Source organism: Haemaphysalis longicornis, unplaced genomic scaffold (genome assembly GCF_048455015.1).
Source record: "Haemaphysalis longicornis isolate Haplotype H1 unplaced genomic scaffold, Haemaphysalis longicornis Haplotype H1 scaffold_7, whole genome shotgun sequence".
Taxonomy (NCBI): Eukaryota; Metazoa; Arthropoda; class Arachnida; order Ixodida; family Ixodidae; genus Haemaphysalis; species Haemaphysalis longicornis.
This window is the reverse complement of record NW_027526422.1, coordinates 46072551-46098140: the sequence shown is the minus strand read 5'-3', so window position 1 is coordinate 46098140 and position 25590 is coordinate 46072551. Positions and strand designations below refer to the sequence as shown.

Genomic DNA, 25590 nt, shown 5'->3' with positions numbered 1-25590 from the left:
ACTGTGCCGTACTGTAGCTGGACTCCCTGAGGACCCTCCCAGCAGAGTTTCGGCATCCGTTTTACAGACATATTTTCATGCTGAGTATAATTCTCGAATTATCCACTATGGTAAAACGAAACGATAAAACGAAAGGTATGATTAAACGAACAGACCTACTCAAAAGTACAGTGAACTATTCGCCGTCTGGCGGGCACTGTAGGAGACATATAGTTTCACATTGTTATTGTATGAAACTCTGTGGTAGGAGCAACACTAGAAGATGACGCTCCGCTCGACTCCGTGGATTGAATTCAGCACACTAGCCGGTTTAGGAAATTTAGCAAACAATCATTTTAACTTCCCCATATCGCATTGAAGTTTCTGCGGCACTATGTATGCTGCAAAAAGTTTCTAGAGCACTGTACTTCCTCCATAAAAAAACATCTAGCGTTACTGTGTACCGTCACAATAAGAATATAAAATATTTGTCAGCAGCTGTTACGCTTTGATCTGAAGCGTACGGATCAGAAATTTAATTGTGTTTTAATCTGTTATAAAGGAACAAAGAACGCTGAAACAATTTTTTTTAGTGACATGTAAGTATTTTCTGGCCTTGGTGTGTCACCTTTGGAATTTCCTTTAAACATGTTGGCAACAATGGGCATTTAATTATCTTTGTCGTGCGAACTTGTCGATTTTCTTCTGTCAGTGGTTCTGTCTGTTCTGTGGTTCTGTGGCGAAAGTGCTTGTGCGCTTTGTTTACAGCATTCCTGCAACGCTTCCGAGATGGCTGAGAATATATTTCTCTTCGTTCCAAACATTATCGGTACGTCGGTACCTCGAAATGATCTCTTTCGCTTTGTGACTGTCAACTTGGCCGCTCACTAAAGCACCCGTTGATTGAACTGTCACAGCGTTTGCCGTTGTTGATCAGTTTTTGTCAATGTTTCGTATAAACTGCTTCGTACATCTTACTTTAATCACCAGCGGTTCGAACAATGGGTTGCAAAATTGCGTTTAAACGAGAATGTCTTAAGCCCGTGCGTAGAATCATGGCATGTTGCTGTCACTGATGCATTCAGAGGCACTAACTTCGTTATATTACGTGTATCAATGGCAGTCGCAGTGTGCTCTTGGTGGCTTTTTTGCAGCGACAGCTCTCAGTAGTTTATTTTATGGGGGTACTGTTTCTACTCGCCGTGTGGGCGTGGCCGTGTGCTCGTCGCCGGTATCACGGCGCACGCACGGGCGAGCAGAGTTCTGGAAAACGAAATGCTCTTGCCAGTTCGAAAGTTCCGGAAATCGAGCCCCCCCCCCCCCCCCCCTTCCCCACACACACACACACACACACACCTTCTGCTTCATAAACAAGTATCGTCACGAGTCTGTCACGAGCCGTAGCGTAAACCAAGTTTTAATTGCGGGTTTCTGTTCCAGTATTGTGGCCTTTTTAAAGGCTCGCCATGCGGAGGAAAGATTCATCATGACTTTTAGATTTCACTGCAAGTGGAAATAACCACACCGAAAATTTAGAGAGAAACCTGGGACTTCTTGCATGGGTTGTGTCAAGCATGTGTGTGGGTCCGATGGTCACGTCACAGCCCATGGGAATTGGCCGAGAGCCTCTGGCGACAGCTGCCGTTGTCACTGGCCGATCCATCTAAGTGGGTATGCAAGAATTGTGGGCCGGTATGTTGACGTTGCAACCAAGTGGGAACTGGCGAATTGGCCATGGGCTTGAGACACAGCTGTCACCATCGTTGGCCAGCAACCCCATTCAGTGGGAAAGTGAGAATGGTGTTAGTCCTACATTCAGCCTTAATGTTGAGCCAAACGATGCAGCAAGCAGCGTCAAAATCGTCTGTCAAGCTGCAGGCATCGGTCACCTCAAAGAATAACGGTGTGCTTAATGTCAGGCCGTTGCCTGCCCAGCCAAGACATCAGCCGCTGCATAGCTGTGTTTGCAGACAATCAGGACCATGGGCTGGCACATACCCACGTTCGCAGCTGAAGGGCTTTGTTAGCTGAGAGTCTAGCGACCTCTCTTGGCAAGTGGGGGAAGTGTCACGAGAATGGGCACTTGAAGTGGGGAAGAACTCGCGTGACGTGACGACGAGGCGGCCGAAGGGAAAACACACGTCATCAGGGAAGTTGAGCAAATGTCTTAAGATGTAATCTGTAATCATCATAAATAAACACAGTTGTTTTCAAACATCGAACGCGCCATCATGTGTGTCAACTCCTGACAGCCTAGTGGTACCACCCGCTGTATACGGTCCACACCGGATTTTCTTCTTCATGAGGCACACAATGGTTTCAAATTAGAAGATGCCTACTGCTGCTGTTCTACGGTCACATAGCATGGCACATTATTTACTTGGGGTATTGGCAACTTTAAACAAGTGACAATTTTAGAACCTCACCGAATGAAGCATTGTTCTTGGAGTACCATCATAATTTCACTGTTGTATGTCAACAGCTGTCATAGGGCTTTACTGCCTTGGTGGGATTGTCGGGAATTCTTTTATTTTGCCATGTCATAACTGTTATTCTGCTGACTTATTGTGTCTTTTTGTAGCTTTTACGCAGTGATATTTTGCGTTCTTACGCACGTATGCCACATTCTTCTTATGAATGCCATAGAAAAGTTCATGATTAGCCTTAAATTAAAGTGGAAAATGTTGCGCTGGCTAATTAATACTCGGGTATTGCACCTTTTATTCGTAGTGAAGCCAGAATTACCTGGATTTTTCCCCGGTGAAATAAAAACCATTTTTCTCCCATATGTATGAGCAGTCACCACTTTAATGCACTGGCCTTACCTGCATGCCGTGGCGATTTTCTGTTTCAGGATATGGCCGGATCATCCTGGCTCTCCTGTCGTTCTACTTCATGCCTACAAACTGGCTTGCTGCGTCCATCTGCTACGGAGTCAGTGCATTACTGGATGCTCTGGATGGTCACGCAGCGAGGATGTTCAATCAAAGTGAGCTGCCTCGTAACGATTTGGCTGGGCAACTTTATGCGAGCTTTGGCTGACACTTGGAAGTGGAATCATTGTGTTGTCGGGAGGCCAGATGGTACCTGAGTTATTGTGTGAAAGGGGAATTCATCAACAAGTATACAAAAAAATCCCGGGCCATCTCCACTAACAAAACCGGGGGGGAAGCGAAGCATCCAGTGTATTCTTGGCACCTTGGTATTTTTGCCAGCGGAGATGAAAACGTTGAAAGGTAGAGGTATACAGCTTTGCTGTAAAAGTCTCTCATTTTTGAAGCACGAAGCTCTCTAGCGCGAGGCAAAAAAACGAGTGTCCCTGTGTTTTAGTACCGTGACTACATGAGACAGCGATTATGACGACGATGGCGACAGGATACGCCAACAGCCCCTAGGGAGCTTTGGCTGTATAAAGCATTTGTGTGTGCATGCACGTGTGCCTTGTGCAGGCTGTTTCATGCATGTAGTGAACCCCTGTCATAACAAATTCGTTTTATTTGAAGGTCCCCACAGTTCTAGCTGCAATTTAAAGAGTGCAAATTGTCAAAGTACCGTTATAACGAAGTTGGCCTCCCGTCCCGAGAGCTTTGCTATGATGAGGGTTTACTCCATATCCAATGTATGCAAGTAACCCGTACATCTGTTATACATGTATGTGTTCATATATATCTTCACATCCATTATATATGCAGATGTACTTGCATATAGGTATCTATTTGTTTTACCAACGTATATTCATCTGTGAATCATTCTCATGTGTACTTGTTCGTACGGAGATACCGGTGGACATTCTAATCGTTTGTCTGTGTGTACACCTAACTGGTATGTGCACATGCGTCACCTGTCTTCTCACTGTCTGATTTTACACTCTCCTGTGAGAAATGAATGAGAATGATAACTTAGCCCTGCATATATACGCAAGCACAGCCGTCATTTGCTGCTGCTTCACCTTCAGAGGTGGATTCAACGATATGGTGTTTTGCCGAGTCAAAGCTGTGTGTAGCTGGCTAGCAAGCATTGCTTGCGAGCTGCACTGTGATGCTTTTGCTGTGTGCCCGCTGCCGCTGCTCGGAGGCTATGGTGGTGCGCTGCTGAGCACAAGGACACAGGTTCAATTCCCGGCCGGGGCGGCTGCTTTTCTGATTGGGGCGAAAAGCAAAAACGCCTGTGTTTTCAAGATTTCGGCGCACGTTAAAGATCCCCAGGTGGTCAAAATTAATCCGGAGCTCTCCACGTCGGCGTGTTAAACCCTACAGTCAATCAATCAAGCTTCTACTGAGTGGTACATGCATGTAAAGGTGCATGTACCTACTATGCTGATCTGCTCGATCGCGAGTCGAGTTGGAGCTTGTTTTCTGGCAGCAAAAAATGTGAATAGTGTCGCACAACAATGCTGGGGTACTGCTGTGTGTGCAACCGTCCCCCGCCTCTCACCCACTGCACAGGCACCAAGTTTGGCGCCATGCTGGACCAGCTGACCGACCGGTGTGGAACCATGTGCCTGCTGGTGGTGTTGGCCCAGTTCTATCCCCGGTACACCTTCTGGTTCCAGCTGAGCATGGCCGTGGACATTGCTAGCCACTGGCTGCACTTGCATACGTGAGTCACACCCCTTAAAGGAGCCATGAAGAGAAAATGCAAGTTGGTTTTAACCGAAAGATTTCGTGTTTTATAGTGCCCCCAGCGCTTGTCCGGATACAAACGGTGCTTTATTCACTGAGAAATTAAACAATTTAGGTTAAAATTTTGATTTTCCCGCTCAATCGTGCGTTTTTGTGGCCCCAAGTGACATCACGGGAACCGACCGCTCTGCAGCCTAGAATACCTTCATTCACGCATCCGCCGTACAGGGTAGAGACACGTAACGCTGGCGCCACCATGTTCGGTTGCTCGCTCGCCGCCAAAGCAAGTCATTGTGTCAAAACCGCGCTAAAATTATCGCCGCAACGCGGTTTACTGAAGAAGTTTGAATCATATTGTCTGTTTCGCGTTGCTAGGTCTCGTGGGAAACGAAAAGAATAACGCGTTGAGCCCGTTGGCCCAATTGCGGCGGCACGGGACCGTTCAAAGGTTGTCTCCACCCTATAGCGGTTTTGGTTTGTTCCCGCGTTTCTTTACGTTCCGTAACCTAGATGGCGCCACCATACCGTGGCAAGCGTTTGGTTTGTTTTTGCCCGCATTTAAACCTGGCTTGTTTTTGTTCTGGGAGATAATATTCGTTCCCTGAAACAGTGCTCGCTCGACAAATGGGGTCACGTAAGACACCGTTGCTTGCGTCAATCGGCCAGTGTCGTCTGAGACAACCCCAAGCCCCGTAGTGCTGTGCAGCTAAACCAAAGCAGGCTGTGCGCAGTACGAACAGCAGAACGCATCAGTACTTCTATGTTTACATGTGCTTTCGTAACTTCCACTGTTTGTCCCATCATTCCTATTGCTTTGTAAAGAATGTGCCCTAAATTTAAGCGCAAATCGCTCGTTCGTCTAGTTTGTAAGCTCTACCTAATTTGCGTCTGCTTCTGCCAGCCTCCGCCAATCGCAGGGCTTAGCCCATGTGACATCACAGGTTCTGTTGCGGGAAATGAGCTGGTGGGTCGCATGGCCATTCCCGTTTTTCCTAATTATGTAGCTTATTTGAGCGAAGTTTACGTTAAAAGTGGTGTCAGTATGATTCTAACGAGACAATCTTTTGAATGAACCAAACTTGTGTTTTCTCTTCATGGCTCCTTTAACCCTTTGACGGCCAAATTTTTTTGCCAAATGCACCCCCCTAGGGTCGATTTTCTGCTGTTGCTAATTTAAATTTTCCGAATGAATCTATTTCGAGAAAAAATTTTTATATTTTTAGGGTGACCATAAAGAGGCGAAAAAATCGTTTGTGATGTTACATACATGGGGTTTATTCACGAGTAACACAAAAAAAATTCTTAAAAAGTTTCGCGAGTGAAGAATGGGGAGAAGCGCAAGAAGCGCATGGAGGATGAAACCGATACTAGTCGCTGCATGTTCGTGCGTGACCCTATGCGTAAGCGATAGCAGCTGCACCGCTGTAGTAAAGCATAAAAAAAAGAAAAGGAGAGCAATCAACGCAAGGAAGAAATTTTACGTATTTATGCAGTGTGGCAGCACATGCCAAGCGAGAGAGATGATCTATAAAGGCATGCTTTTAAAACATGCAAGTGATGCTATACATGTAGTATGTCATTGACCATTTTGAGGGTGTTTGCAGGGGACGTACATGTACGTTATTGACCCTGAAAGGGTTAACATGGCTTGAGGGAACTGAGCCTACGTTTTTCCTCGCCAGGTTGTTTGAAATCTCACACTTACGCGTTCTCTTTTAGGTCGCTTCTGTCTGGCAAGGACAATCACAAGAACATGGATGCTGCTGCCAATCCCATTATGCGACTCTACTACACTAACAAGGTGGGCAAGTTACAGGGGTTGTAACCTTTGAAAAGGGAATCGTTGCATGTCTTGCAGCTTAGAAAAGGACCATTTTTGATGATGCCTCTATTTGGGGGCAGAGGTAGCGCGGGATAGAGGTACCAGTCGGGTGAAGTTACAAGCTGGCTGGAGACGGCTTGGAGCCATTCTGGGTTTGCCAAAAAGGGTATCAGAAGCAGCTGCTGTCCTCATTAATAATACAGTCGAACCCCGCTACAACGAACTCCGCTTCAACGAAATTTCCGCTTCAACGAAATATTTCCATTTCCCCATCAATTAGCCATAGAAGTCAATGCAACTAAGTCCTCACCACAACGAACCATTTGTCTGGCTTGCTTTCGCTTCAACGAAATTTAAGCCCATTGGGGCTGGGTTTGAACATTTGTTTTACAGTAAAATAAGCATAACGCCAGCTATCTGTAACTTTCTATGCGTTCAGGACGCTTAATTTCACCGAAAATGGGTGCCGCACGCGCACACCACCACCCAAAACAAAACAAACTCATAGGCGGGCGCCATTGTTTGCTGGTGATAAATGATGTGGCTGGCCGTATTTACATGAAGCGCAGGCCCGGTTTGCCAAGCCGGAGGCGAATGTGCTCCGCTGCTGGTGCGGCGCCGTCATGTATGCGTTGTTAGCAGCTGTCCTTTCCGTTTTCCTTCTACCATTCTTCATAGCCGAGAGCAGAAATCATGTTAGCGTGTTTGGGCTTGAAGCCAAGTCATCCTATCTTAGTTGCGAGAGCGTGGTCATGTTAAATGCAAGCATGCGTGTCTTGCCTGCCAAGGTCAGTAGCTGCTGTGCCCTGTGAAAGGATAAGATAACGGCACTGCTCCTGCCACAAGCGAGAGGGGAGCTTCCAACGGCCTAGCAGCTATCTGCTTTGCAATCTGCGACCATTCGAAGATGCCTGGAGCAGCTGCCCTTGAATGAGCGACCCTTTTTGTTGCAGCCCATCCTCTTCACCATGTGTGTGGGCAATGAAGCCTTCTACGGGGGCCTCTACCTGCTCCACTTCACTGAAGGTCCTGTGGGTGAGTTGCAGTTGCCTCTACGGAAGAGGCTGTGGTGCATGTGAAATTCAGCCTGATAAATAACAGCTGTTTGTGTAAGCAGGGAGCGAGTGGTCCGTGTATTCCTTATCTCTTTCTTGGTGCTGTGGGGTAATATGCCCTTGCCCTAATAATTTGTTGGGTGTCAATGCCTTTGATGCAATAATTTGAGCTGTGATCATTCAGTGCTTGAGGGCCCTGTTGTGCACTGCGTGCTTCTCTGCACCTGACAACAGTTATTCGAACGACTATGTCAGAAATTGGTCCGTTGAGGGGAGGCCAAAACCCAACCATTAAAAATGGGTGGCAGTGCTCTCTCATTTAAGCCTAGTTCCCAGAAGCTGGAGCCTTACACTCATGAGGATATTTTGTGGTTTGTAAATGGAGCAGTGCGAAAAGCATTTGCCCTGCCCCATTTGTCCAGGTGCTTTAATGGATGGTGATGCCCTTGAAGTGTTTATTCTATCGCTTTGCTACTATGTGATATTCATATAGATTTTTATTCTACTAATTCTTAGCACTGTTTTTGCATTGAGCATCAGTACATGAACACACAAATGTTTGAAGTTCTGGCCCGGAATTATCATTTTCTTTGCCTTTCTACACCATATTCATCAACTAATTGAGATGACCTTGGTCTGAAAGCACTTTAACTTGTAGCCAGTTTTCTCATTTGTTTCTTCAATACACCTGTCACATGGGCATTTTCAGTCATAATTGAGTCGATCTAGATAGGGCACTGCTACACACCAGTTTCAATCGCGAGAGCCCGATCCTGTTCGAACTCGATCCTGGTTGCCCATGCGCGATTGAGGTTTCCAAGTGCGATCAGACAAAAGTGGTGATGCTCTCATGTCCGCTGAGTAATGGCACAGAAGGTGACAACTTCAACTAACGCCACAGATTGTATCAAATAACTTCGCTCAAATAAATGTGGGATAAAATTTATATAGTTACGTATACCTACGACAGCACAAAGTTACCAGGCGTCAGCTGTGAAATACATTTTTGGTGCCATTTGGCGTATGTGAGTACAACTGGTGCGACTTTTCAATCGTGATTGAAACCTGCCGTGTAGCATTGATGATGCGACAAGTGCGCTCGAAAAGTCAATTGTGCTTCGCTTCAATTCGGATTGAAAGTACCCGTGTGACAAGGGTATTAGTGAAGGGAAAATCTGACATCCCTTAAAATGAAGTGGTACGTTGGTAAAGTGACTGCCCTAGATAGGTGGGTGGTCCTGGGTTGAAATCCTGTACCAGGACAAATTTTTCTCTAACTTCTAGTTTCTGAGATACCTGTACAACTTTTCTTCATAGGAATACGGCTGCATTTTGGCTGGAAGTCAAAATTATTTCTTGGGCGCTTTCATAAAAGCAATATTCCATTCCAAGATGGCCTGGCACTTCTGGTGCGATGCAGAATGTTATTCAAACATGCAACTTTGCTGCACCCCACCTCTTAACCGACCTAAACAATACCAAACCACCTTTATTTACCAAAAGAATTCACAGAATTGAGCTCAGAGAACGTTTCGCAATAAAAAAAATGACGGGTCTTGGAAAAAAATATTGGTTCGAACACAGGGCGTTCGTTCCGAAACCAACGATTCCACCCCTAGACTACTGAGCGGAGCTCTTTTAGCATAAAAAGAATAAGAGGAGTGTTCCAAGTGAAGCTGGAGGTGGCACAGGAAATGCCGGACTCGTACCCACAAAGGAACGGAATTGCGCTCCGTAAAATAGGCCATCTGACATTGGGTTCTCTGCAGTTCTTGGTGTGGGCCTCTTCCGGCTGCTGACGTTGGTGAGTGCTCCCATCGCCGTGGCCAAGAGCCTGATCAGCCTGCTGCAGATGCACCTGGCTGCCTTGCGCCTGGGTGCCATCGATGTCGACGAACGCAAGCGCGCCACACGCTGAGGTGCCATTCTCGACCCCCCGGGCTGGGCAGCCTTGCTCGACAGCACGTGCCGGACCAGAGCAGCGGGCATCGCACATCCCCTCTTCTTCCTCCTAGCTGTCTTGTGCACTCCTCAGGGACCCTAATTGAGCACGTTGCTGTTGTCAAGGTACAGTGTATTGCAGTTCGTGGCAGTGGGCGTGTATGTCTCTTCGCCCATTGATCGTCCATAGTTAAAGAGGTGTGCTGTTGAGCAAAGCCCTGCAACGCGGCCTATTCCCCGGGTGTGTGGCCCAGCGTGAGGCATTTCGGCAGCCAATGAGGTGGCAAGAAGTGTACATTTGGAGGAATCAGTATTTTTAACATTGCACCAAAGGCTTCCCTGGTGGCCTGTAGGCTTAGTAGCCACAATCAAACCGTGAGCGGTCCCTCGTATTAAGCTGAGCAGCCATCTGCCAATGTAGATTTCCTGTTCAAGTTTGAAAAATTTTAGTGTTCGATTCCTGTTGAGTGAGCTAGCTCTGCTGGAACTGCTTGATGGCGCAGCACTGGAAGTTGCCCCGTGTGGACAGGTGCGACATGTGTGAGGCATAAGGGATGGTTCTTGCACGCAGAGAGAAGAAACTATTGTCTTGTCAGTCTGTATGGCCAGCCTAACGTGTGATCTGTGAGCTGAATGCAATGCTCTTGCCAGCTGTGGGCATCAGAAGTAGCAGGACTTCTGTCTCAGAGCACGTACACACCATGGCACGTGGATTCCTTTTGTTGCACGCACATTGTGGTTAAGCATCGGATTGCTGCTGCTATAGAACGGGGCACTTGCTGGTTTTTAGTGCAGCACAGAGTGCCCCCAACACGCCATGCACCGACTGACGCGCTTTTTATGTTTATCTATCGCACTCTAAAATGTTTTCATGTCACTCTAGTCACACCTGTCATTGCAGTCTCCTGCATGGAGCACCCTAAATTAACAATTATTATTAAGAAATGCCAGGACCAAGTCCTGGAAAGTCGCACAATGGTGATACTCTGAAATCACTCCTTTTGGAATTTACTAATATCTTTGTTGTATGCTGTCCGAATATGTTACTGGAAGACTTTAGGGGTCTACATTAAGCATATGTGTAGGGGGAGGGGTACGAAACTGCTATTACGCAAACAAAACTCTGCCATCGGTCAGCTGTCTGTCACCACGAGGACGTCCACAGCGCAAATAAGGATTACCCAACCCCATTTTACTCAGTTCATTCATTTTTCTTGGCCACTTCCCCTGGCTGGGTGCAGCGCAGATGTCAAGACATTTGTGTGACGTGAGCTTCTGGGGATGGCGAGGCAAAGCTACCCGGAATCCCAAATGCAGCCCGTTAGGAGTCACTGATTGGGAAGTGACTGCATACACACTTAAAGGAATTGGAGTATAGATGAGGGCGGCTGCGCCACCCAAAGTCGTGCTTCAGTGTATCCAGCACTAGCGGAGAGGACTGATGCCTAGCTTCAGGTCTGCAGTCTTGTGGCGAAGCCTTGCCTAGCATGAATGACTGCTGCCCTCGTGACAAGGCCTAAAATAGCAAGGCATGCTCACACAAAGCAGCAGGTGTTGGTGCCAAATTCTATATGGGCTCAGCTCAGCACTGTTTGTGAACCGGCAATACTTAAATGCCGTGTCTGAAAGTTCTGCACGATGGAGGTTTGTTTGTCATGTGTAAAGGTTGTTTCAATGTAGTGAAGTTTTTCCAGTATGTGGCATTACTTAAACACGCAGTACTTTTGGGTGTTGTCAAACTGTTGGTGTAGTGTTGTCTAATTTCTCGTGTTTATAAATGTCGTCTCCCCCCCCCCCCCCCTTTTGCTTGAATGTACTAGTATTATCCTCAGTGCTGCCAAAACCTTTTTGTTCTCTACTGGTAGCGACCACCAGAGCTTTAGGAAAACCCATGGTCACAAATGGGGCTTGCCCATCCTAGTTCATGTGCACGTGTGCAGCTTAGCGTTCAGCATAATTTATTGGGAGCAGTGGTGAAGCTCCCCAATTACTGACAAACATCTGGGTCCATGCCAGTTGACAGACCCATTGTGTGGGTCTTGCAGTTCCACCAGTCTTGGATAAGGACCAGAAACTTTCTCCCAAGTTGATAAAATGCAGAGTGGGTCCATTCAGTTTAGATTGTACATTCTGTGAAGTTGGTTTTTAATCCAGGCAGTCCAACCAAAGTTGCTATTGCCAAGTCCACTTCTAAGTTATGGAAATGTCAGGATCACAGTTTGAAATTTTCCACACTGGTGTAGCTTGGTAAACAGTGTAATAACATTCCTAAACCAAGAAGCGTTCCAAAAAGGCAGACTAATTCTAAACACAAGGAAATACTGACTAGCATTGTCAAGAAAAGACACTGAATTGAATTGCAAACATTGTTGAATTACTGTACCACACTAAAGTGTGAATGCATCAGGCCTGTTTCGAGTTGGTCCAGCTGATTTGCAGACATTTCTTGTTGTCAATGGTAGAGTTTTATGCTAATATATACTGGAGGGGGATCTGAGGCTAGTGTCTAGGCAAGCCATGCTTCACCGAGCATGCTGTCGTGTACCAGGTAGGGACGCTTCGTTACTTGGCATGGCTCGCTGGCAAGCTCAAAAGTTAGTTGCCTGTGGCTGCAAAAAACACAATATTATTAAAAGATTTATAATTGTTTTATTACTAGAAAAGTGGAGCTCTAAAAGATTTATTTATTTGGAAGCCTCATGCAAGACAGACAAGAAAATGCCACCCCTTCTTGTTGATTTTGATTTCAAAAGCGAAAAACCATGTAGCTTAGCCAAACCAAGTGGGATAGGAACGCTGCTAGCTGCTATGCCCGCACTCACGACAGCATGCGATTGCAGTGACAGATTTCAGTCTGGTATATATAGTGTGAAACTCGTTCTCAACTATGACGACCCACTGGAAAGTCCGCAGGGCTAAATTAAGCAGACGGTTAACTTCTTCAACTCTACAAATTGTGCATGAATAAACAAAAAGTGAGTATTAGCCACAAAGTGGGTAAAAATCAAATCTTGACGGCTGAGATAGCATGCAAACCAATGCGACACCAGGAAGGTGCAGCAGCCACTACAGTCGCATGATTATTTCTCATCTGTCACTCGTAACAGACAAACTAGGGCTCTAGGGTTCGGCTAGTGTCGCTAGATAAGGTTACAGAGTATCGGCCCTCTTTTCTCCCATCGTTCTGTGCCACCGCCATGATCACTGGTCAGTTCACGTCACGTGACATTTGTTTACACTGCTACGGTTCACGGACACCGCCATTTTGTTGTTTGTGCGTTTTAGCTTGTCCTCCCTACTCTGCAGCTGCGTGCGACTGACGTGGTTCCGAATGCGAATCAAAGATAACCTGTGTTGCAGCATTTCAGCAGAAGTGTGTCCAAAGAAGTCGCTGCCTCTTCAGTAGTGTTGTCAACAAACGACCCGGTAGAAGTTAGCGGCGAGGCCGTAGAAGCGGCAATCTAGCAACACTGATAAACACCAAAATGGCCACTGCTGCTGACTGCGTGCCTGAGTGACGGTACTCTTATGCCTTATTTAGTGACACTAGGTTTGGCTAAACAGCCAAATGATGGACAACATGGGTTATTCTGCACAATGCAACCACAAACACAGCTTTGACAAATTCACTGCAGTGTTCCTTTGAAGCCTATTTTATGTGCATGCAGAATTCTCATAAGTTTTGTGTGCAGGCTGTAACTGTGTTGTGATGATTGACGTGACCATTGTAACATTCCTTGCACCGCCAATGTCATTAATGACGCGTTGTGTGCCACATGTTAGTTGTGGAATAAAGCCCATGTTAAATCATGTTATCTGGGTTTGAGCTTTTTTTTTTCTTGACATGTTATTTGTGGAATAAAGTCTATGTTTAGTCATGTCTTCTGGGTTTGAGTTTGCTTCTTTTTTTTTTCTTGACAAATCACATAAGTACCAGGGTACTGCCGTAGTAAGCCTGCTTGTTGGGTGCATAAGATGCCACTGTTGGAGCACCAAATAAGAAGCAAACGTTTAGCCTACACTGCTTGTTTACTTGTGCCCAGATATTGCACACAATTCACAATTTGCCTTTGACAGCAAAAACTGTACAATGGCGATATGATGTACCCAGGTGGCCACATATGTACTGAAAAAAAAAACACCTGACTGGCACTGAAATGATAATTGAGCCATCACCACACATTGCACCCATATTGGGCCCACACAGTTCGGCCCTTGATGGTGTTTTTGCACACAAGAATTTATTTCGTATAGTTCGAATAGAACTGCTTAATTTGTCCGGACTGAAAATACACCACCATTCAGAAGAGCTGTGTTCCGACAGTCTGAGGCATGAAGCAGTTTTGCTTTAATGTGAATCAATTAGGTGCTTTGGCTGAACTAATGAAAAATGCAATCTGGTGACGTTTTCACGGCGAGTGAGCTCCTATCCAACTCTTTACAGTGATGATGCAACTTGGCGAGAAATCACACACTGCACACAATTCGTAATGCTGTGCACCCCGTGCACACCTCGCTTAAGCTTTATTACATAACCCTATATTACACACAATTGCAAGACACTTAGCCACAGACAAAAGGGGGAACAGTCGTCAAACCAGAGGCACAAAACCACCACACAACTGCGATGTTTAAGTCTACCATCCCCGCAGTGTACTAGACTTGCGAGAGGCGTCTGCAATGGGAATACACGAGGTCACTTATGAATCCTTAAGGCTGCCCGCATCAGAGGCACGGCCATCAATGGAGAGTTGTGCGCAAATGATCACTTCGCGGTCCTCATCCACAGCCTGCTAGTGAAAGAAGAGTCCACATTTACAGGTGGGTCACAAAGTTAAGATGCTCGCAGGATTCTTCCGCCGGCACCCGTAAAGAAACAGAGCACCAAACATGTTTAAGATTGGCATGTTTTTGGTGGCAAACTCTGCCTTGAATTTGGTGCTCTTCCTGTGCAAATTAATTTTCTCGCAGCAAAAATCAAGTCCACCCCAGCCCACCAAAAGCTCTTTCACAGCGGCGCTGTTTCTGCACAAAGCCCACTCCACTTTGCAGAATGCTTATCAAACGTATGCTATTATATACACGAGTACACACCTCACCCAGTCAACTTGTTAAAAAGCAAGCACCCCCCCTTCTCACATCAGTGGGGAGTTGCTCCACACAGTAATGCTCGAAAGCAGCGATAATGGCAGCACTGTCAGCTACGTGTATGGGGGCACCACACGTGACGACATGTGGACAGACAACTGTATTTGAGTGACGCAAGCATCGGCACAACACCACTGGTCGAGCAGTATCATCCGTAGGTTCAATCATGGTCCCGCGTTTGCTGCTGCCCACTCATCCTTTCCCGAGTAGCCTCCCTGCCACGTTTAAATGCACGTAGCAATAAAAGGCTTTCAAGGCCCACAAGCAACAAGCAAACCAACTCGAGACATGGCTCCTCTGTTATTTTCACACTGGATGCTGCACTGCTACCAGTGTTTGGTTGCCATGGGCAGCAAAATCTCTAGTCACACACATGGCTCGTCACCCCAACTGTTGAACCAAGCAGTCGCAGTTTTGCATAAATTATCTTAGCTGGATTACCTCGGCACATTGGGGAACCCTTCTGGAAAAGCAGCACCTATCCTTTGCTTCGCAAGATGTATTTGCCACAATGCAGTCCGACAGAGCACAAGTACCAAAGATCAAGCTAGTTGGCATTACTTCATCCCTTTTACAGAGTAATATGGGCAACGGTGAAAACACAGCAACTGTCGAGCCATTTATGAAGAAAAGTTAAGTCAGTTACATGCAGGTGGTGTGTCGATCCTGTGGTGTTAAAACGGAAGTTTTTTTTTTGTATTGCACGGCATGGTTTATCTAATGTTGCATTGTCATGCTCGCATCTGGTAATGCACTGCCAAGTATGCAAGTGTGAACCAATTTTAAATAAAATGACAATTAAGATGCAACATCAGGAGAAATTACAATTGCACTGAGAATGCTTTCCCTGATGTATTCGTTGCCACCTTTACGATAACAGGATCTGGCAACCCTGGTTGAGTATTCGGCTAAAGGCTTCCGCATCGAGAGAGGCCTTTGTCCTGCATGGGACATAAACAGGCTGTTAAATGAATGAATGAATTTCACAAGAAGTGTGACACTTCTAAACGACAGCTAACCCTGGGTGACTGCGCAAAATCGACACTGTGTGGCACACCACTTGTCTCAAGTGAAACGTCACTATAGTTGGCGTCTACATCGGCTCTCCCAGCACCATAATGTGCAAATGCGTACGTGCTTATTGAGACAGCACACGGAACAATGCAAGCAGCGGATATTGCCTTTTAAGAGTGGGGGGCAAGAGTGGGTGGGATGCGGCTCTAAAAACGTACGCGCCTGCTCTTTGCTGCAGAGAAGGGGCAAGGAACGTGGCGCAAGCTTTTTGCAAAGCTTACAACATGTCTCGTTTGCAATCGACAAATGAAAGTTGTCCCGCTGTGGCCTACACCCGAAGGTGACAACATGTGGTGCCCAAGAAGACCGTTACAGCACAAGCCGGTTGGAGCGCGAGGAAACAGGCCTTCGCCTCCTCCTCCCCCTCCGTGGAGGAGGAGGCGGCACACGCACGAGGGACTCGGCCTTTATTTATCGCCTCACAGCCGCTCAGTGCAGGCTGGTGATGTACTGGTAGATCTCCTCGGGGGGCACGCGGCGCACGCAGAAGGTGAAGGGCGAGGCGTCGTGGCCCTCGCGGATGCTGCGCTGCCGCAGCTGGCGCCACTCCTCGAGCACGCGCGTGTAGCGCAGCACCTGGCTCGTCTTGTTCATCTCCATGGAGACGCGCAGGAGGCCCCGGTAGTCGTACTCGAGGCCGCTGTACGCCTCGCCGAACAGCTTGGTGCCGATGGCGATGGAGCGCAGGTACAGCTGCTCAGCCTGCTGGTACAGGCGCATGTCGTAGTTGTACAGCGAGGCCAGGTGGCCCACGGACAGGGCCACCTCATAGTCCTCGGGTCCGAGCAGGCGCTCCTTGATGTCGATGGCGCGCAGGTGCATCTCCTGGGCCTCGCGGAAGCGCCGCATTGACTGGTACAGGCGGCCCAGGTTGCCGTAGTGCTTGGCCGTCTGCACGTTCATCTCGCCGAAGGCGCGGCACGAGAGGCGTAGCGCCGACACGTGCAGCTCGAGCGCCTCGTGCAGCAGCCGCGCCTCTTGCTCCTTGTCGGCGTTGTCGATGGCGATCTCCTCGAGGATGAGCGCCTTGACGCGCTTCGAGGAGGCCAGCAGCAGGTGCTCCTCGGGCAGCAGGCGGCCCATGATCTGCATGGCCTTCTCGGCGTGCTCCCGGGCCGTCTGGAAGCGCCCCGACCGGTACTCGAGCACGTACGACGAGTACGCCAGGTCCTCGTGGGCCAGTGCCACATGCAGGTTGTTGCCCCCGTGCACGCTCTGCCGGATGTCCAGCACCTTCTGCAGTACCCAGGGGGAGGAGGAAGGGGGGGTTATGGGGTAAGCGACGATGTGTGAACCTTTCACAGCCGCCTCTTCCTCCTCTAACTCACCCGGTACACTCGCACCGACTGGCTCACAGAGTCCGTGTTGAGCAGGTAGAAGCCGTAGTCGAGCAGGGTGTCCGCAGTCTTGGGGTGCTCTCGGCCAAAGTGTTCCCTGCACATTGAAAACAACCCTCACTCTGAGTGCACACCACTGTACAGTTGCTCAAATCGTAGTGGCCCCTTCGATATCGTCTCCTCATTTGCAACAAAATCCACCTCGCTAAATAATACCTCGTGCACGCAAGGCAACCACTGGAACGCTGCTTTGCACATCTTGCCTTTACTAGATTCACTACACCCTCCGACGGTGCAGCATTTTCAAATTACGCAAAGCCGCTGTAGAGCACGAGAAAAAAACTCAGTGTGGTGCAAGTTTGGCCATATGGCTAAGGATATAACACCCTTGCCCTGTGTGAAAGAGGCATGCTATTTATCCCTCCGCTGATGTACTTCAGTTGGGCAAGAGAGACAACTAGCCAACTTGCATAGGACAGGGTGCTGAGGGCAGATTTAAAGTCCAAGTTTTTTTTTTAGAGAGTAAGGGACATCTTAACGACACAACGAAGTGACATCTTAACGAAAGGACACAATGAAGTGGTATCTTAAAAGTGACAACTTAAACCCCACGACTAAAACACAAGCACACTAAGCCCGTGAAATGAAGCACTGGGCTTGCAAACACGCGCCACGACAAAAATTGGGGTCCAGAGTTTCTCTTCAGCACATTTAAAATGGCGCGCAAAAATCAGGGGAGAGATTGGCAAGAGACAAAAAATTACTCCTCACGGCCCACCTGCTTGCATGTAGCAGCTAGAAACAATGAACAATTATCCAGAAATAAGCTCACCAAGCCATGTGAAGTGCTTGCTTTATTAGGAGCTCGGCTTGCTTGAATTCCCTCTTGACAACACAGGCCTGAAAAAAAGGTAGTGAAACGCAATAATGTAGCCACATCCACTCTGGACAAGCAACACAACGGCAGGAAGCCCCGACTCACCTTTGAAGCTTGCCGCAGGACGTCGATGATGGACTGAAAAACAGCAACGTTCGTTCATCTGTGGCATTTCACTCGAAAAATGTGCACTGACACAATTAGCTGCGCACCAGCAAGGGCTGTGTAATGCAACAAGTGGGGACACAAACATTCTGCTGCTCTGTCCAGATGCCAAAGTTGACCCTTCACAGGGACAGGTTTGGTTAATTCAAAAAGCTTGCCAGATCAAAATAACAATTATGCCAGTATAACACGATCAAGGGGCTTTTGAACAGTGACAGCCAATGTAGAACATAAACACAGCATGACCAAAGGTTTTTTCTTGAAGTTGCTGAGTGGGTGGCAGAAGTTTCACTTACCTTAGGGTGTGCGTTAGAATTTAGCTGCATTAGCGCTTGCATTGCCCAGTCGTATGCCTGCACACAAGAAAGGGACGAGATTCTGGTTCGAGTACAACACAGAGCACACACCTGCTGGGACATCCTCCTCCAATTCCTTCACATGGAATGGGAACAAGTGATCAGCCTTTTCCCAATCATGGGGCTCATTTTCCTAGTATCACAACTGTCACCCTTTTCTCTCCCTGAGCTGTTTTCTTTCAGAAGCTAGCTAATTCCTACATTTTTGCACCGCATATAAGCACTGGAAGTGCACATAGGTTGTGTACAATTTTCTTTTTATGACAGTAAATTACGGTTAATTACCTAAAACTGCTTCTCAAATGCAACCTAGCTGATACTAACTTTGTGCCCCAGTCACTTGTGGTTTGGGGTAAGCACAAACTTGTCCAAGGGAATATCATTCACCCAGATCGTAGATTTCAACTAGTAAAGCTGTAGACTGCGCTAGTTGGTAATTCATAGTGATCAAAGGTAGCGCAGCAGAAACACACGGGACGGAAAGAATACACACGGAAGAGCGCTCTTCCGTGTGTATTCTTTCCGTCCCGTGTGTTTCTGCTGCGCTACATTTGATCATATGAATTTCAACTAGTGTAACAACACACTAGTATTTTGTGTTGCTGTCCTGTTTTGGTTTTGATTTTCATCGTACACATCCCTGTCGCCGAAAGGTGGTGTCTGCTTGGAGGTCAGGCATATTCACCAAAGTCCATACCTGCTGCACCTCTGCATTCACAAATGGCCGAGCCGGCTATTACACCCACACCAAAGTTGGTGATCATACATGTAGTGCGAGTCGGTACTAAACAGGAAAGCATACAAATAAATGTGCACGTATTTGAAGCTTTAAAAAACATTCAACTGGCATAGTCCTTGGATTTCATGGGGCGTCGGGATTTGCATGCACCCTACTGCAGCAACAGAGGATTCATTGTTATGCAGTTTTCAGGCTCCTGATGTAGCAGACTGAAACTGTTTCAGTTGAATGGTACATCTTTGTTCGAGGGAAACTGTCCCCTTAGGGTATCATGGAGATGCAACTCCAATGCCCAAGGCTGCGTCAATAAGGAGCTGCATGGTCAATGAATTAATTTGAATGAACAACCTTCTATCAGTCTTTCCCACTGATCCCTGCATTAAAGCACTTTGGTGCAAGGCAAAAACTCTTGCACTTCCAACTAACAAGGTGATACTGTCTTGGTTCAAAACTGCGCGGCAGCTGAGCTTGTCTTGCCTGTTCAAAGATAACCGACTGTAGCAGAATCCTGGCACTGTGCGCGAAATCGGCATTCGGCTGAACCGATGGTGACATCCCCTTGTGGGTAGTACAGAGAGGAACAACAATGCACAACAGCTTTCTGCTGGGACCTCTGCGAACACCTGAGACTCAAACAGTGGCCTGTGGCAACTGGGTAAACCTTTCCTCCTAAACGCAGCTAGCAAGAATAAAATGGGTGCTAAAGAGGTGAAGACGAAGTAGACACAAAGTATGTGTTCTTTGTATCCGCTTCGTCTTCGTCTCTTTAGCACCCATTTTATTCTTTCCGGTAAGCATGAACCAACTGGCTCAACAAAGTTTGTTAAGGCAGCTAACAAGAAATTAGTAATCTGTGAAGCGACAGTATAGACAAATCAAAACTTCCGGCTGCTTAAAATGATATTTAAAGTTATCATGCAATGACAGTTCAGAGGTGCCCATTCAACTTGGGCCACCACATCTAAACTACCAGCGTATGCCATTGAGTATAAGGTTTTATGCGCCGACGCAACGCAGGCGATGAGGCGCGCCGTACTGGAGGGCTCCAGATTAATTTTGACCGCCGGGGGATCTTTAAAATACGCTGAAACCTCGAACACACGGGTGTTTTCACTTTTCACCTCCATCAGAAAAGCGGCCACCGCGGCCAGGAACCGAACCCGCGTCCTTGGGCTCAGCAGTACACCTTAGCCACTGAGCCAACCCTGGCAGGGCCAGCCTATGCCATGGCATTGTGGAAATTTAAATTGGCTGCAGGGGAATAGAAGACACAGCATTCGTTTGCCCCCTTGACTTGCTCGTCCAATGTGTGACCACCAGTAGAAACTGTGTAACCTTCATTCTCTTCACACTCTTCTTAGACTTGCCACGCAGGTACTTGGGGGCTACGCAGCCTTGGACTTTGGAGTACCCGTGATACTCCAAAGGGACAAAACGTGCCCTAAATAAGACTGTAGTGGTGCAACCTGAGCGATCGCAGCCCCCTCTGCCAACAACTAACACAAACAAACAAGCCACAGTTAATCCTGAGAACTGCACGAAACCATCTATTTTTCGTCGCAGCCACATCCCCATTCCCCGCAAAATTCCTAGACTATGCAGCTTAAAGGGACACAGACAATTGATTTTAGTCGGATATATTTTCTTTATACCAAATGAAAAGGCATCACTTAAAACACCTTAACCCAAAACGGTTTTGCTGATAGCGCCCTAGGACTAAATCTCCCAGCCATATGTGTCTCAACAAAAGGAATGCTCGCAACCATGACTGTGAGCCGTGCCGTAGCATACTTTTAACTGCACAAGAGATTAAAAAAGGTATTTAGAACCTTAACCCTGGCTAAGACAACAATAATGTGCAGTCCTTCCTATTCTTTATGTGGTTTTTGACTTGCACATCAAAACCGACGGAGTTGTTGGACACTTTACCTAGCGCCACCTTTCAGGCTTCAGAAAGTGCTAAATTAAAATTATTTGCACCAGTTTATTTTGAAATTCCTTGCGGTTACCCCAGTATATAAAACACTGCCTTTCACATGAGCTTTCACAGAACACGCACTCCACAAAAAACAGTTGTCTGACTTCAAGACACCTTGAATGCATTCAAGCTGTTTATCAGGTGTTCCACTGTTCAGTCTGCACTTCACCCTGCATCACCCATATCCCCTCCAACTGTGCTTTTGGATACTAGATGGACTGCCCCTGCACTGCACTCCAAGATGTTGAGCAGCCCCAAACAAGAGGAGGAAACGTGGGCCAACCTCTTTGTACTGGCTGCGGCAGGAGTAGAGGGAGGAGAACTCCGAGTAGAGGCCCGCCAGGTTGAGCGAGTGGCCCACGTTGGTGAGTTTGACGATGTACAGCTTGGTCTCCTCCAGAGTCTCCATGGCCTCGGTGAACTTGCAATATGAGTGCTGCACGTGGAGTAGCCTGCGATGCAACAGCTCAGTTGAAACACCTCCTCTCCTTCCCTTTCCCCACGCCTTCAAAGAGAGGCCCACCTGAGGCAGCATTCCAGCGCTGACACCCAGTGCGTGTAGTCGTCGACCTTGCGGCACAGTGAAAGACAGCTCAGAAGGATCCGTTCGCTCTCGCGGAACCAGCCAGCATCGCTGAGGAAATTGCCTGCACGGAAAAAAAAGAAAAGAAAAGGAAAGTCAAAAGTTTCTTGCACGAGCCGACTTCATCGATATCATCACTGGTTACTTGAGCTAACTTTTTTCCATTGCAACTGTACACAAGTTCCTTCTCTGCTTTTCTGGCCCAAGCAGATTAAAAGGAAAGCATGTTCACCCACTTTTATTACGAGGCTTGCTTAATTTATAGTAAGCCGATGTTTAAAAAAGGGAAAGCGCAAGAATTTCACGGTGAGAATGGCAGTAGCTGCTCACCAAGCGAGATTCCTACGGAAATGAGGTACTCATAGGAGAAGTGATGTGGTGATGCTGTGCTCGGAGAGGCAGAGCTGCAACGGCGGTGGTAGGCCTCAGCCAGCAAGTGTGCCGTCTGCGTGCCATGGTCCATGACCGCCTGGAAACAGTGGTGCAGCAGGTGCCTGGAACAGATCACAGGGGCACAACGCCATTAGTGGGAAAAAAGGGAGGCGTGCATACAAGGGCTGAACAGTGTTCACCCCTCCCCGTAAGACCAGCCTTTTTAAGTGCGGAGCACTTTATGGGCTCGCCTTGTCGTCTTAGCTCGCTAACGGACCCTAGTAGAGCCTTCTGTACCGGTGCCGGGGAGTCAAGCTAAGGCTTCGAACATCATGTGGTTTAAATAATCATATTCGAACCTCATGAACCGCTGGCACTTGTCATACATCTCCCTGTTGTTTAACGCAAAGAAAACTGCAGGTACATTTCAGGTAAAATCTGTGCATATAACTGGCAGCCCTTGTGTTCGTTTAGTTGGGAACGCTCGTTGGGTTGGTTTTTACGATAGTAAGCGAAAAACCGCGTAAGAATGAAATGGCGCGTTCCAAATGCCGCAGAAAGGCTCCAGCAGCTCAAGAAAAAGATGGTGCATTCGAAATGACGCAAAACAGCTCTAGCATACGAAATTAAAGCAAGCACAAAAAGAACAGAACTCCCGCTGGCGCATTTTCAGGCAGGGGGTGCGCGAGCACTGCGAAGGCGGGAAATTTGAAATGCAACAGTGAGTGGATAACGGCGCTGCAGCCCATTATGGCGAATCACTGCTCTGCACTTCCGACAGCTTTCACATTGAATGGAACAGCTTTAATTTTTTTTTATATACTGTAAACAGGGGTCCGCATTTTTTTTTTATGTGCAGCATATGAGGAAATATTTGGACCTATTGCTTTGTGAGACACGGGATTCAGAGATTGAATTTGTGGCTTCAAGCAGCACAAACATTAAACAGGATTCAGAGATTGAATTTGTGGCTTCAACCAGCACAAACATTAAAGAACTGTCTTTCAGTATAGCTCTATGCACTTCAGCAGAAAAAAAAAACTCGACAGTTTGCTTAAAAGCAGTCAAGAAATGTATCATTCAGTACAATTTTTTTAATATATACATTTGTGCCCCTGACAACAGCATGCCCCAAGTACATGGCACAGTGCTAAAGGACGTGCAAACATTTCAGGGGAAAAGCTGAACAATTTACTCTCACTAAAAGCATGTAGCACTGCCCAATGATGACTTCCACAAGGAGTGTGCATTTTGGTTGTTAGTCTACCACTGCCATGGCACAACAGCCACCCAGGTACAGTAATTGGCGAACCCTCTCTTCACAACACTGGACAAACAGATTCAAGGCTTTTTTTCAAATCGTGGGCACACTGCCATTTTTCCGATTTGCCTGAAAACATAGAACCTAAACCTAAAAATGTTATGAATTGTCAATGATAGCTGCTGCTTATGCGTCTACTAACCCGCAGACCAGGGCCGTACCCAGAAATTTTTTTCGGGGGGGGGTTATGAATTTTGGGAAGGGGGTAGTTTTGCTGAAAGCAAGAGTAAGTATTGTTTACGTGCTGCCTGGAAAAGATTTCGGGAGGGGTTTGAACCCCCAAACCCCCCTTCTGGGTACGGCCCTGCCGCAGACTACTACAAAACTTAACCTAGCAGCGTTTGGGTTTGGGCTAGTTGGTGGCAGTAATCGATGACTTCATGTAGCGCAAAAAAAAGACAGACAAGGCCAAAGGGAGGCGACGGGCACAAGCGCTGCCCACCTGTTAACCTGCCTCTATCAGACACATACTTTCTCCTGATTTATGATAACAAGGTGAGGTGCTTATACGATGACCCAGTTAAAAGATAGACCTGCAAATTCATGCAGCGTAGGCAGCTGCAGTCTCGCAAAAGGCAGCGTTGCCATTTCCAAATTCTCAACTTCGAACAAAACACACTTGCCGTGTCTAGTAGTGCACTGGCGGAAGAAATTCGAGAAATGAGCAATTTTTCGCTTGCTACTTACTCGGCCCTACAAAGGAGATGACAAAATGCTTTCAATATTGTGGGGACCAAGAGCCAACAATTGTTTTAACTAGTGTAAACGGAAGACAAAAGTAGCACGCAAGCAAGTGGAATACACAAACAATGCATTTAACTACTAGATACGCCAGCCTTTTGTGCCAGCTTAAGAGTAGCTTGACAGACGGCAATTTGCACCGCAACGCTTAAAGAAATAAGATTGTACGCCAAAATCGTTTCTCGCGCATGAGTCACCATATCATAAACGCATGTCACCGATATGTCACGGTGCCGTTGAATTAAGGGCGATTACTACTCATGACAGCTCCTACCGTGCATAAATAAGCAAACAACAAGAATCGCGCTTTTGCGAAAAAGCAATTTTCCGCATCACCGCTTTTTTGTAGATTATTAATTGCAGTTGCACTTGTATCTCTACCTCACTGTCTGCCGTAACTTCCAAGACAATTTGTCGCGCGCAAGACGGGAGATTAACAGCGCACTATTCCCCCTAAAAATTATTGTATTTTGCTTTACCAAGCTGCAATTACTTGATCCTGATTCATGATAGAAAGCAATTGCTACAGCGCGTGCAAGCGTGTGCGGCCTAGATGTCATTCGCTTGCTGCAACACATAGAAGCTTGGATGAAGGCAATTCGTGCACTTAAGACTGCTGTCCTTGCTTGCGGTCACGAACGACTAGGTTAATAATTTGTATAACGACAAAAAACAGTGCTCACCTTTTGTCTTTCACCTTTGATATCTTCGCGAAGATATCCAAGTCCGAAAATTCGAAGCCTAGGAAACATAGCTTGTTTTGCTTGTAAAGCTGTAAAAATGGACAAGCAAAGAACGGAATGTCAGTAATATGCTAGTGTCCTCAAGCACCCCGGGAAGGCCCCATTGTGGTCGAAAGAAACGCGTCTTCAATAAATCTCCATGAACAGAAGTGAAAGGCGTCACTTGCGAGCACCGCACATTCACCATTGGGCACCCTTCCCAACAACGTATGCGCTCCAAGCACCAATAGGTCCCCACCAGCGCGTAAAAGTCGCCTCGTATGTTCAGGCACGAAACATATGAATACAGAGCTTGACGATTAGACGACAAAGGCAACAGCCTGCATAACCCACATTGCGGGCCGAGCAGCAGTCATGGAGCACTGCGTCCGTGTGTGGTATCCCATCTCACCCGACTTGCACCAGCTGGGCCTTACCTGATAGAATATGTCGAATGCGATGCTTTCTGGGAGATACCTCAACTCCTTCTGAAACGTTGGGTAGTTGTTTACCAGCGTAGTCACGGCCGAATTATACAGGGAATCTGGAATCCACTCTAAGCGGGAAGCCATTGCTCCTAAACCAGCACTCGCATAAAACAAACCGAATCGCCACCGCTCGTGGGGCGTCCTGGTGTCCAAATCCGAGCGCGTGTCCAAAACGGTAAATGGCAAAGTTGAAGATTGGAGATTGTCCACACGTTTCCGGAGAAATAAAATATGAGACGACTAAAAATATACAATAAAACGTCAGTGAAT

General features: G+C 47.1%; 2 protein-coding genes across 3 annotated transcripts; one reads left to right on the top strand and one right to left on the bottom strand.

Annotated features, from left to right (window-relative positions):
- Positions 1-675: 675 nt before the first annotated feature.
- On the top strand, positions 676-13300 carry Pis (phosphatidylinositol synthase). The gene is made up of 6 exons (XM_077677114.1): positions 676-808; positions 2834-2968; positions 4425-4578; positions 6321-6402; positions 7377-7458; positions 9248-13300. Exons 1-6 carry the CDS (start codon positions 769-771, stop codon positions 9394-9396), a joined length of 642 nt encoding a protein of 213 aa, XP_077533240.1. The 5' UTR covers positions 676-768; the 3' UTR covers positions 9397-13300.
- Positions 13301-13903: 603 nt separating this feature from the next.
- Pat1 (Protein interacting with APP tail-1) lies at positions 13904-25487 on the bottom strand. Of its 2 annotated transcripts, XM_077677110.1 has the most exons (10): positions 25270-25487; positions 24794-24882; positions 22007-22170; positions 21617-21740; positions 21377-21545; positions 18317-18373; positions 17961-17993; positions 17811-17878; positions 16970-17075; positions 13904-16877 (listed from the first exon to the last, which is right to left on the bottom strand). In XM_077677110.1, exons 1-10 carry the CDS (start codon positions 25402-25404, stop codon positions 16071-16073), a joined length of 1752 nt encoding a protein of 583 aa, XP_077533236.1. In that variant the 5' UTR covers positions 25405-25487; the 3' UTR covers positions 13904-16070. The 2 variants fall into 2 exon arrangements, with proteins under 2 accessions (XP_077533236.1, XP_077533237.1); XM_077677111.1 differs by lacking the exons at positions 24794-24882; positions 25270-25487 and adding an exon at positions 24057-24211.
- Positions 25488-25590: the final 103 nt, after the last annotated feature.

Bases quoted from the DNA above. Each gene is read 5' to 3' on its own strand.
- Pis (XM_077677114.1), top strand. From the start codon at position 769: ATGGCTGAGAATATATTTCTCTTCGTTCCAAACATTATCG. The intron at 809-2,833 runs GTACGTCGGTAC...TTTCTGTTTCAG, and splicing joins CTTCGTTCCAAACATTATCG to GATATGGCCGGATCATCCTG. The intron at 6,403-7,376 runs GTGGGCAAGTTA...TTTTTGTTGCAG, and splicing joins GACTCTACTACACTAACAAG to CCCATCCTCTTCACCATGTG.
- Pat1 (XM_077677110.1), bottom strand. From the start codon at position 25,404: ATGGCTTCCCGCTTAGAGTGGATTCCAGATTCCCTGTATAATTCGGCC. The intron at 21,741-22,006 runs GTGAGCAGCTAC...TTTTCCGTGCAG, and splicing joins TTCCGTAGGAATCTCGCTTG to GCAATTTCCTCAGCGATGCT. The intron at 21,546-21,616 runs GTGGGCCTCTCT...GTTGCATCGCAG, and splicing joins GCGCTGGAATGCTGCCTCAG to GCTACTCCACGTGCAGCACT.